Raw genomic sequence first — 12,062 nt, forward strand, 5'->3', positions numbered from 1 at the left:
AGGTTTGGAAGCACGTGGACTCGGATTGCTCTTGCCTCTAGAATTCCTGACAAAAATGCCTACTCATTCTAACTGTAAGGAAAAAGAATCTTGCTGACACTTTTCTTAGTTGTTCACGCTACAGCCCACTTACTTGTGTTCTCATTTATTTTGGTTACAATTTGATTTTTTTAAATAACTATTGTAAAGCATACCATCTCATTCGCTTCTTCACATATGCTTTCAAGAAGTGTAATTCTGTAGTCTGGCCTCTTTTGGGGGCAGAACTAAACCAAGATCTCAGGTATGATACCAGAAACATTAGGGCTAAGGGAATGAGAGGTTCCTGGTTTGACTTCTTCCTCCGCTGTGAAGAAGGACGTATCCGCTGGCTACCATAGAGAGGGTTCTGGGGGACAAAAGTTAACAGTGGCCACAATGGAAGAGCATCCGTTTGGAAAAGGTACATCATTGTCATGGAAAGAAAAATCCCCAGGGGCGACCGTTCTCACCTGACTAGCTGTTTGCTCCTAGGCCCAGAGAGATGTCTGGGGTTCGGCCCAGGAATCTGCATTTTAAAACATTGCAGCTTTTACTTTTACACCGTAATTTTTTAAACATGCCCCAGGTTTCCTGACAAAGAACCACCTTAATACAATGACAGGAGTTAAGCCTCCAATAGAAAATAGAAACCAGATGGCTCAGTCTCAGGACAGGTTTACATATGGTCTCTTGATAACAGTATGGAGATTTGGCCAGGTTGACACTGATGATGTCCTTTCCCTGGGATGGATTTATTTATCTCCATGGAAACCAAAGGATAAGCGGGAGGAGATAGTCAAGTCCTAAGTAAATCTGGAAATACGTGACAAGAACCCACAGGGCTTTTTGTTTGTTTTCTTAGTTTGGGAATATTTAAGAATTATGCAAAGCTTTGATCTTTTCTAGAGCTAATCATACAGTAAAAAACAAAAAACAATTGCTGTAGAGCCAACTTTCTCCTTTGAGCTCTTTTTCATTTTTTTTTTTTAATAAAATAAAGGTCTCAAATGATTTTATATGGATGTGAGAGAGAATAGATCACACGTATTTTTCTCCTTGCAGTAGTATGCTTAAAGTAATTCATGTCCATTTTCAAAAGCTAGTGTTGTTAAACTGGTTCGTTGTTATACTTAGAGAAAGTGACCGGGCTCCCAGCTGCAGAATGACTATTTTTTCAGGCATGGATAGCAATTGGAAACAGTTGTGTATTAGCAAATTAGTGATTGAAACCAAATGACCGAATCTGGGCTGGGGCCAGAATTCATGGCAGCTCTTCTCAGGATAAAAGAAAATATGATACAAATGTTTCCGATGACAGAGGGTTATGCTGGCAGAATATCATTTAATAAGTAGTAATTGCCTGGGCCTGGTTGTTCTGATTTTGGTTTGGTTGTTTTGAATATGGACCATCCATTAAAAGCAAGAATTCTAACTTTGGTAGAAGCACATCCTTTCGAGAATAAACGTAAGGTCTTACAACTCTTTTTTATCCCCTTGTTAAGCATTAACTGATTTCAATTTGGGGGTTTCTTTTATTTCTTTTCCGATTTAGTTTATTCCCATTTTCGTTTTACCTCCTGGTGTCTTCTTGGGATCCTATAGGACCTTTTCTCAGCTTTGCGTCTGGGTCCTTTCTGACATGGTTGGCTACTATCGACGCTCTCCCCAGCAGAGAGGAGATTCTCTCCACAGTTGTCTTCTGAGTGGTGTCTTCCCTGCTGTCTGGCAGGAGCACGTCCCTAGGGCCTGCCATCTCTGGGACCTGACGCCTCTTCCATCTGGGTGGATCGAGACCACTTCCTGTGCCCACTCGGCATTCAACCAGTTGACATGATGACCCCTTTTCTCTCTCTTGTTTATCTGGGCACAGGACATCGTAATCGAATGGACCGATTCTCCAGACTTCTTCGTGTGGGCCTTGCCACTTTGCCAGGAGCTTGCTCTCGGTGTTGTGCAGAAGGAGGAGCGCCCTATTCACCTGCCGAAACTCTCGAGCATCTTTATTGAACTCTCTAGCCGGGGTCTATAGGCCCTGGGTCAGATATCCGCCTAGCATCACCCAACCAGGTCTAGTTGCTCCCACATTTTAGAGGCTATTGTCGGTCAGCCTCCCCCTGATGGTTTCTGAGGCCAAGGATGCTTTTGCATTCCTTTTTTTTTTTTTTTTTTTGATGTTTCACGCGGGAGAAAACTCCATAGCAACTTGAGAAAGCTTCCTCCTGGTGAAATACAGGAGAGACAAAATAGCATTTTATGCTTTGTCTATATCTGAAGCATACATCAGAAACGTTGATTTTAATCCTCTGTCTTAGAAACAGCGTGCTTCGTACTTCCCTGAGCAAGGAGCACTTCCGGTTTTTACCTACAGCCAGAAGAACTCTACCTTTTAAACGTGCAAAAAGGGAAATGAACCAAAGACAGCCCTGGGACTGTCATTAATGATAACGTACATGTTATATACAGACTATTACTAATACCAGAACTAAGAATGAGGTGGAGCCTTGATCCAGCTGATTAACACCAAGCTTTTTAAGCGAGAGGTGTCATGTTGGGCTAGCCATTTCCTAGGTGTCTGGCTAAGGAAATCTATTTAATGATAGCTGTTGGTATCTTTGATTCACATTGGCATCAAATTAGGCTCCTTTATTATGTCAAGTTGACACACACACACAGAACTTAGAAGGCATGTTATATTGTCTATGCGGTGAGATACTTTTTATTCAAAGTTGTTAAATGGCCAACTCTTCATTATCCAAAGATTAAAAAAAAAAGTACCTATTGCAAGTTATCTTTCGGAGTCCCTGGGTGGTACAAATGGTTAAGCACTCAACTATTGGCTGAAAATCTGGCAGTTCAAACCCACCCAGAGGTCCCTTGGAAGACAGGCCTGGCAGTATGCTTTTGAAAGGTCACAGCCTTGAAAACCCTATGGAAAGTGGTTCTGTTCTGACACAGATGGGGCCGCCATGAATCAGAATGGACTCCACAGCACTGAATAGCAACCTTATGAGTTACCTACACTCCTATTTTAATCAAAGGCTGTCTGTCTTCCTGCTTCCTCTTTTCCTGCTATACGCCTGATTTCCATGCTGCCTTTCCACCCTTGGCCTCAGGAAACACACATCCATTTTTAACACTATGCTTAAAATAAAAGGAGGCAGTTGGAAAATTATCTGAGTAATGAAGTACCTATTGAGACCACTTTGGTCTAGAACTATGCTACACGCTCTGTGGGGATTTGAGCAAAATGTACCATGTTGTTCTCCAGGATTAAAAAATTCAGACCATCTGGAATAATAAACTAGCCCATATAAAACAACTAGCAACACACGATTGTGTGTGTATGCACAAGCAACCAATAGCTAAGTACTATGGCACACACTAAATCTATAAAACTTCAGATAAATCAGTTAAAAAGGGATTTCTGGAAGGGATAGGACTTACGGTGGGTCTTGAAAAATAGGTAGATTTGATTAAGCAAGGGGAGAAGAGACTGTAATGAGGAAGACAAAGGCATGAGAAGTACTGTGGATATTTTAGATAATACATGGTTTCAGATTATCTGGACTACCATGTTTTAAAGTCAAGAGCTGATTATTCTTATAAAACTTTATAAACTGGTTGCTCTTACGAGTTTTGGTACTGGAATAATTAGACTGGTTTTTTTTTTTTTTTTAAGCTTCCACTGCTTTTCCCAAAATTGTCATCTTCTTAGAACCTAGTGAAAGTTCAGAATCTTCATGACTCAGCTGTGAGATCAGGCTCAGGGCCCTAGTATATTTGAGAATGGGTTTGGCAGAACCATCTGATTTTCAGATTGGACTGCCAGCCAGTGACACATCTAAAGGCAGCTGCCTTTGGTTAAGCATCACAGTTGCTGAGACATAGATTTCAGGGTGGCTAAGATGGGTGCAAAAGAGCCCTGGTGGTTAAGAACTTAGCTGCTAACCAAAAGGTTGGCAGTTTGAACCCACCAGCTGCTCTGCGGGAGAAAGATGTGACAGTCTGTGTCTGTAAGGATGACAGCCCTGGGAACTCTATAAGGCAGTTCTGCTCTGTCCTATAGGATCTCTATGAGTCAGAATCAACTCAATGGCAGTGGATTTGGTTCTTTTGGTTTGGTCCTTCAAAGGAATTTGGGTTTGGAAACCTAAAGGATCTGAATATAGAATTGATATTGAGAAGTTAAACATACTGTTTACTCTCATTGCAAGGGTGGGGGTTGAAGGTAGGTTGAGGGGACTGAGGGGTTGCAGTTAAAGGTCCCATAGAAGAATAGCAGGTTTCCTGTCCTCATAGAAGAGAGACTCCAAAAAAAAAAAAAAGAGAAACTCAATTAAATATAAATAAATAAATAAATAAGTAGTTAAATTTATTGAATAATTTACTGACAACAGTTTACTAAAAGTATAAATAGCTTACTGAAGAAGAAAACATAATATCACCAGGTGGTTGTTACTATATGTGGTATATGATACTTTCATAGAGATTGTGAAGATGTGGTCCAGGCAGTTTATAGGATGTATGGAGTTCTTTCCACTAGCCATTCCTTGGAAACCCTGTGGAGCAGTTCTGCTCTGTCTTGTGGGTCACTATGAGTCGGAATCGACTTGATAGCATTGATTCTGGGATGGTCCAGTGGGTCCTCTGATTGAGGGTGGGGGAATGAGGAATGGGGAGCAACTCTTAAAACTGACATCTCTGAGCTCCTCTCTGAAATAGCTGCTGGCCCAAGAGAACACTCTATCCATATCGTGGTTCAGTTAATGTCTTTAGAAATGTCTGTACTCAGAAGTGATGCAGAGGGGAGAATGGGCTCATAGCTTAATTTTAAGTGGCAGAAACTTTCTGGAAGTAACTGCCAAATGACTGTCTGGAACCAATAATAGAGAGCATTGGATTATCAACTATATGCCCAGATGATTTATTCTTAATGTTTTAGAGGCCTAGACTTTCGCACCTGACTTCCTGGGGATGGAAAAGGAGATGTGAATTAATTAATAAATGTGGTTTTGAAGTACTGGAAGGGAGGACCTTCCATAGACATTGGTTCTCCAGATAGTGGCCATGGAGGGCTGCCTAGAAACGGGAAGTCTGGAACAGCAGCCATGAGCAGACTCCTCTGGGATTAATTGACTAAGAGCAATCAAGAGTAGTGAGAAGTCATGAGTAGCCTTTGCATTCTGGGTTGTGGTCATGCTTCTTTTAATGACTACTTGAGGTACTTTTCATTGACCAGGGCTTAAGTGCTGACTTTGCTTGTTACGATGCCCGTTTTCAGCATTGATGCTACTATTTCATGCTTGTAAAGAAAAAGTAGAAATTTTCATTACATATAATGGATGCTTGCAGACCTGCTGTTGAAATAAAATAATCCAGAATTATATCAAATTAAATGTACTTTTAGGTGACATTTTCATTTGTATTAAACTATGGATTATTTTATTAGTTTGTGTTGCTTGGTGTTCAGCGATTACTTATCCTCACTTCAAAGCCTTGTCTACTGTTTAAATTTTTTTAAGTATATTGTTTGAATGTTATGTTCTTATTTTTAATCTTTGCATAAAAAGTTAATCCTGTGTGTATTTATATCTTTCCATATTTGCCTTCCAGGTGCCAGGATTGCTGAGTATTCCCAACTGTATGACCAGATTGTATTCAGAGAGTCTCCACTTAAAGCTCAGAAAGATGGCTGGGCCAGTCAGCAGGAACCCTCTAGCCTCAAGTCCACACCACCTTCCCAGGCTCAACACAGTAATGAAGACTGGCGTTTGCATTCAACCTACAGTAATGGAGAATTAGCAGATTTCTGTCCTCAGCCAGAGCAAGACTTAAAGTCAAAATATCCCGCTGTAGAGTTCAGTACAAAAAATACTCCCAGACAATTGTCCACAGCTTATTCTGTGCCTTCTCTTCAAACCAGTGACCCTCTGCTGGGCCCCATGCAGAGATACAGTGTGGTAGTAAGTCAGCCCAACAAAGAGAACTCATGTCAGGGCCATCTTTACAACTCTTTGGGCCGGAAAGGAATCAGTGCTAAATCTCAGCCTTATAACAGGTCCCAGTCTTCTTCCTCAGTCTTGATAAACAAATCATCGGACTCTATCAGCTACCCTGATGACACGGGAACGCAGCAGCTACTGTCTTTACACAGAAGCTTCAGGTGTGACAGTCACCAGGATTTGCTGGTAGGTGTTGCTGACTCATGTCAACAGGACACTGGAAAACGCTCAGAGCTCACACTCCAAGACTCGCAGAAGGTTCTGGTAGTCAATAGAAAATTACCCTTAAGTGCCCACATAGCTACCCAGAACTATTTTTCCAACTTCAAAGAGACTGAAGGAGATGAAGATGACTATGTGGAAATAAAGTCAGAAGAAGATGAGGCAGAGTTAGCTCGTAATCGCAGAAGACAATCTGACCCAAAGGTGACAGGGGCTGACTCCTTTGATGGTATCTGCAGCAACAGTACATCTTACTCTTTAAATAGTCCTTGCACTCCAAAGAAGCCAATAAATAGCAAACTTGGTCTTTCACCGTATTTGACATCGTACAACAATTCTGACAAACTGGATGACTATCTTTGGAGCGGGCCATCTCCCAATCAACAAAATATTGTGCAGTCTCTACGAGAAAAATTTCAGTGTCTTAGTTCGAGCAGCTTTGCCTAAGTTCTTAATAGTAGCTGCCTGAATTGACTTCTTACACTCATAAATTACAGATACTGATGAGGTGTTTAATATGTACCAGGTGAAAACAATTCTGTAATGACCGTAAGTGTGTAATATACTTTCCTTTACAGCACAACTTTTTGAAACGGCTGACCGACAGCCAGGACTGTACTGTAGCAGATGTCAGTATCTACCATATGTTTTCTGATGCTGATTATGTTTCATGTAAGTCAATCTTACTTGAAAATTTTTAGGCATTTTTTTTAACATGATGGCCATGATATTTTTTTTTCCATATCTTGACAATAGTGGCCAGACTTTAAGAAATGCAATAATTCTCTAGTATTCACTGGAAGCCCCGAGTAGTTTTATCCTAGGACTCAAAGGCAGCAAGGAGGCTTTTTCAAGTATTTTGAAAGGAAACTAGATTAAGAGATTATGCCTAAGTCTGGCATTTCTGTTACATTCATGGCAAGGCCCTAGAATAACGTATGCCAGAGATTTCTAATTAGAGTGTAGTCTATGCTGCCCATTTTAGGGTCTCTATGCTGGTTTTTTTTTTTTTTTTTTTTATGCTGGGTTCCTACATCAGTTCTTAATGATGCAGAAATTATGTGACTGTTGAAGACTGGAATGTGGCAGGACCAATTTGCTCTAAGCAAAAATCCTTAGCTGTGTTCCTGGACAAGGCCTGGATAATGTGCTGCTCATATTGCTTATTTTATGATTTCTTGGGTAAAATAAATGGTTCCCTTCATGGCTTAAAGAAATCCATGTTCAATAAAATGCCAATTGACTTAATTTTGAGAAAAATGGGATGACATCTGGGATCAACTAAATTTTCTCATATTACAGTTAAGCAAGCTAAACAAACTCCCCCATACCAGCAAATAACCAACACAAAGTCAACCTTAAGCTAAAATAAGACAAAGCACTTTAAAGTAACTCTTGCCTGAGCAGTTTTTCCTAAGTACTTTCATGAGTCTTGAATTCAGCTAAATGGCCTCATTCCAGTTCTGAGGAGCCATTGACTGCAGGAATGTGGCAAGAATTTGTTTTCTATACCAGACACAACGTGGGGGCCTTTTTCCAATGTTTGGAGACATATAAAAGGACAGAATCTTTGGTTACTAAGTTCTAAAATGACATCTCACTTTTACGTTGTAACTGTGGTCTTTAAAGAGCAATTGATTATGATCAAATATACTGATCTAACTCTTCATGAAAGGAACAGAAAAACAAAGGCAAGACTTTGAGGAAAAAGCAAAATCAAAGATGTTAAAGAAAAAAATGGAGGCAGAGTTCTTACTACTTTTATAGGTTCAATTTTATTGAAGATTCCAGTTAACAAAACAAGAATATTTTCTCAGAGGGTAGAGTTTGTATTCTCATTTTAAGCAATTTTAATCCCGTGTCCTCTGTCAGACCCTCTCCATTTCCATTTTAAGAGGTACGGTAACGTGTGCAGAAAAGGGAGCTAGGCTTTTCATTTAAAAGGTAAGCAATAATTTGAACTAGTGACCTCGTACCATAATTTTTCCCCCTTTTTAAATCCTATGACACTTTGTCTTATAAAATGTGACCATTCTTACTTTACAAATAGGTACCCAAGTCATTCATTTTTCTTGTTAAATAACAAAAAAACACTCAACTCAAATTTCTTCTCCAAACTATTTTCTTCTTGTAGTTTAAAAAACAGAGTCAGTATTGAATAGCACGGTTCTGGAAACATTCCTTCTTTCCATTGCCTTCGTTTAAACATCATGCAAGCTTTCTAGATTAAGCAATATCAGGGAAAAAAGCACCAAGAAAGTATGTTTTTAGACTTGCTAGAGGTATTTGTAAATGCTTTTGCATTACGTATAAAAAACAAACCTACCTAAATCTCCTTGACCCAGGAATGCAGTTGCCCATTTTTGCTTTCTGCTTTGTATGACCCAGATTCTACATTATTTGTATGTTGTTATGTCTTAATCTCAGAAATTATTAACTCTTCACAACAGTGTCTTTTCTTGCTGCATGGCTTTGGGGTTTTTTTTATGGGCATGCGCTCCACTGCTCGAAGGTGGATGTCTTACTGTATCCAGTGTCTATGTGGTTGGCTCTAGGTTCTAGGACAAACCAGAGGTGTTAAAAATCACCAGTAACTTCTGTCAGCCAGGATGCAGACTTTGAGAGCTGTGTATATATACATAATCATGTTCCTGTTTTTTTTCTCAAAGTTACCGGTTAAATGCTTTTGTTTAAAATAGTTTCTTTTTGAGGTGGGGTGGGGTGTATATAATTGGGGGAAAAAACCCTTATATGTACTTAAACATATGTCAAGTTCTTATTAGGTCCTTGTGCTGACGGTTCAGTTTTTTTGAATAAGTTCACTTTACACCTACCCTGTGAAAAAGGCATCTGGGAAAACATAGTTTAAATACTGTATATAAGATAATGAACATTAGTAATGCCCATTATTTAATAAAGTTTGTAAAATACAAAGTAAGTTACAGTGTGATCAATGTGTTTACAAAGACCAAGATTTTTCCAAACTACATTTAGCTATAATACTTTGTTCTTGCCTTATGAGCAGTTCAAAAAGTGGCTCAGGGAAGTGTGTTTCAGTGGCCCGTGAGAGACAGCTTTCTAGATCTTTGGATAACTATTGAAATACTATTGAAAGGTAATACTGCTTGGCTTTATTTTCTTGATGTTATTATTGCCGTTAGGTGCCTTCAAGTTGCTACAGAATCATAGCGACCCCATGTACAGCAGCATGGAACACTGCCCGGCCCTGCGCCTAAGCCCATTGTTGCAGCCACTGGGCCAGTCCATCTCTTGAGGGTCTTTCTTCTTTTCGCAGACTCTCTACTTTCCCAAACATGATGTCCTTCTCCAGGGACTTGGTCCCTCCTGATAATATGTCCAAAGTACCTGAGACAAAGTCTCACGATCCTTCTACAGAGCATTCTGGCTGTACTTCTTCCAATACAGATTTATTCAGTATTCTGGCAATGTATGGTGTGTTCAGTATTCTTCGCCAGCACCATAATTCAAATGCATCAGTTCTTCATTCTTCCTTATTCATCGTCTATTCATTGTCCAGCTTTCGAGTACATGTAAGGTGATTGAAAATACCATGACTTGAGCCAAGTATACCTTAATTTTCATGGTGACATCTTTGCTTTAACACTTGAAAGAGGTTTTTTGCAGCAGATCGACCCAATGCAATATGTCTTTTGATTTCTTGACTGCTGCTTCCGTAGGTCTTTATTGCAGATCCAAGGAAAATGACATCCTTGACAACTTCAGTATTTTCTCCGTTTATCATGATGTTGCTTACTGTTCCAGTTGTGAGGATTTTTGTTTTCTTTATGTTGAGGTATAATCCATACTGAAGGCTGTAGTCTTTGGTCTTCATCAGTAAGTGCTTCAAGTCCTCTTCTCTTTCCTCAAGCAAGGTTGTGTCATCTGCACAAAGCAGGTTGTTAATGAGTCTTCCTCTGATCTTGATGCCCCGTTCTTCATATAGTGCAGCTTCTTGGATTATTTGCTCAGCATACAGATTGAATTAAGTGTGGTGAAAGGACACAACCTGACACTCACCTTCCCTGACTTTATACCACGCAGTATCCCCTTGTTCTGTTAGAACAACTGCCTCTTGATCTATGTACAGGTTCCCAGAAGCACAACTAAGTGTTCTGGAATTCCTATTCTTCACAATGTTATCCGTAATTTTTTATGGTCCACACACTCAAATGCCTTTGTGTAGTCAGTAAAACACAGGTAAATATCTTTCTGGTATTCTCTGCTTTCAGTCAAGATTCATCTGACATCAGCAATGATATCCCTCATTCCACATCCTCTTCTGAATCTGGCTTGAATTTCTGACAGTTCCCTGTTGATGTACTGTTGCAACCGTTTTTGGATTATCTTCAGCAAAACTTTACTTGTGTGTGATGTTAATGACATTGTTTGATAATTTCCACATTCTGTTGGATCACCTTTGGAATGGGCACAAGTATGGATCTCTTCCAGCTGGCTGACCAGGTACCTGTCTTCCAAATTTCTTGGCATAGACAAGTGAGCGCTTTCAGTGCTGCATCAGTTCTTTGAAACATCTCAATGGGTATTCTGTCAGTTCCTGGAGGCTTGTTTTTGGCCAACGCCTTCAGTGCAGCTTGGACTTCTTCCTTCAGTACCATCAGTTCTTGATCATATACTACCTCCTGAAATAGTTGAACATTGATCAGTTCTTTTTGATACAGTGACTCTGTGTATTCCTCCCATCTTCTTTTGATGCTTCCTGCATCGTTTAATATTTTCCCCATAGAATCCTTCAATATTGCAACTAAAGGCTTGAATTTTGTCTTTAGTTCTTTCAACTTGAGAAATGCTGAGCATGTTCTTCCTTTTGGTTTTCTAACTCCAGGTCTTTGCACATTTCATAATAATACTTTGCCTCTTTTATTTTCTAATTTTTACTGTGCTTTAAGTGCAAGTCTACAAATCAAGTCAGTCTCTGATACAAAAATGTATATACACCTTGCTATATACTCCTAGTTGCTCTCCCCCAATGAGATAGCACACTTCTCTCCACTATTTTCATGTTCATTATAATGCTTTGTCTTCTTGAGCCACCCTTTAAAATCTTTTGTTCAGCTCTTTTTATTCAACATTTCTTCTTTCACATTAACTGCTCTATGTTTAAAAGTAAGTTTTAGAGTCTCGTCTGACTTCCATGAAGATAATGTATAATTACGCTGCATTAAAAAGTATAATAAAAGCAAAAATATGATTGACCAAAAAACCTATATGACTGTATATTAATAACATTTGGGATTTTGGGTTATAACATATTTGAAAACTCTTTGGCAGGAGGTCCAAAGTTTCTTTTCGGAAGTATATTCTACAATTTCACATATACAGTTGTCTCATTTGACCCCTTGAGGTGGAAAGGTTTCTACTAGCTCTGCACTGTGCCTGGCAATTTGTAGGTGTTCAGTGCACATGTAATGATTGAGTAAATAGTTAAAAACTTGTTTGTGGCCAAAGCAAGAGAAAAACACATTTAGAGACACAAGAAGGGAAGAACAAGAGCAACTACCTTGCTTTAAAGAGCCAGCGTGGAATTCACAGCTCTCTCAGTAATCCAGTATCATCTGACTTTTTCTAGTGTTCCTGTTTGGTGGGCTGGACTGCCTGAGGAGTTCAAAGGGTGCTCAGCTGCTAACCTAAAGGTTGGAGGTTTGAGTCTACCCAGAAATGCCTCCAAAGAAAGGCCTGGCAATCTAACGTTCAAAAAAATGAGGCATTGAAAACCCTAGGGAACACAGGTCTACTCTGACACAGATGGGTCTCCATGAGTCAGAGTCTACTCGGTGG

General features: G+C 39.7%; 1 protein-coding gene across 7 annotated transcripts in view; it reads left to right on the plus strand.

The window, feature by feature from the left end:
• The window catches only part of PLEKHG1 (pleckstrin homology and RhoGEF domain containing G1), a 299,198-nt gene extending 290,053 nt beyond the window's left edge, over positions 1-9,145 (plus strand). For all 7 annotated transcript variants that reach the window (XM_049903298.1, XM_049903306.1, XM_049903289.1 and 4 more), the window contains one exon: positions 5,635-9,145. In XM_049903298.1, the coding sequence (XP_049759255.1) occupies positions 5,635-6,692 (1,058 nt within the window). In that variant the 3' untranslated portion in view covers positions 6,693-9,145. The remainder of the gene's footprint in view (positions 1-5,634) is intronic.
• Positions 9,146-12,062: the final 2,917 nt, after the last annotated feature.

Source organism: Elephas maximus, chromosome 1 (assembly GCF_024166365.1).
Source record: "Elephas maximus indicus isolate mEleMax1 chromosome 1, mEleMax1 primary haplotype, whole genome shotgun sequence".
Lineage (NCBI taxonomy): Eukaryota > Metazoa > Chordata > Mammalia > Proboscidea > Elephantidae > Elephas > Elephas maximus.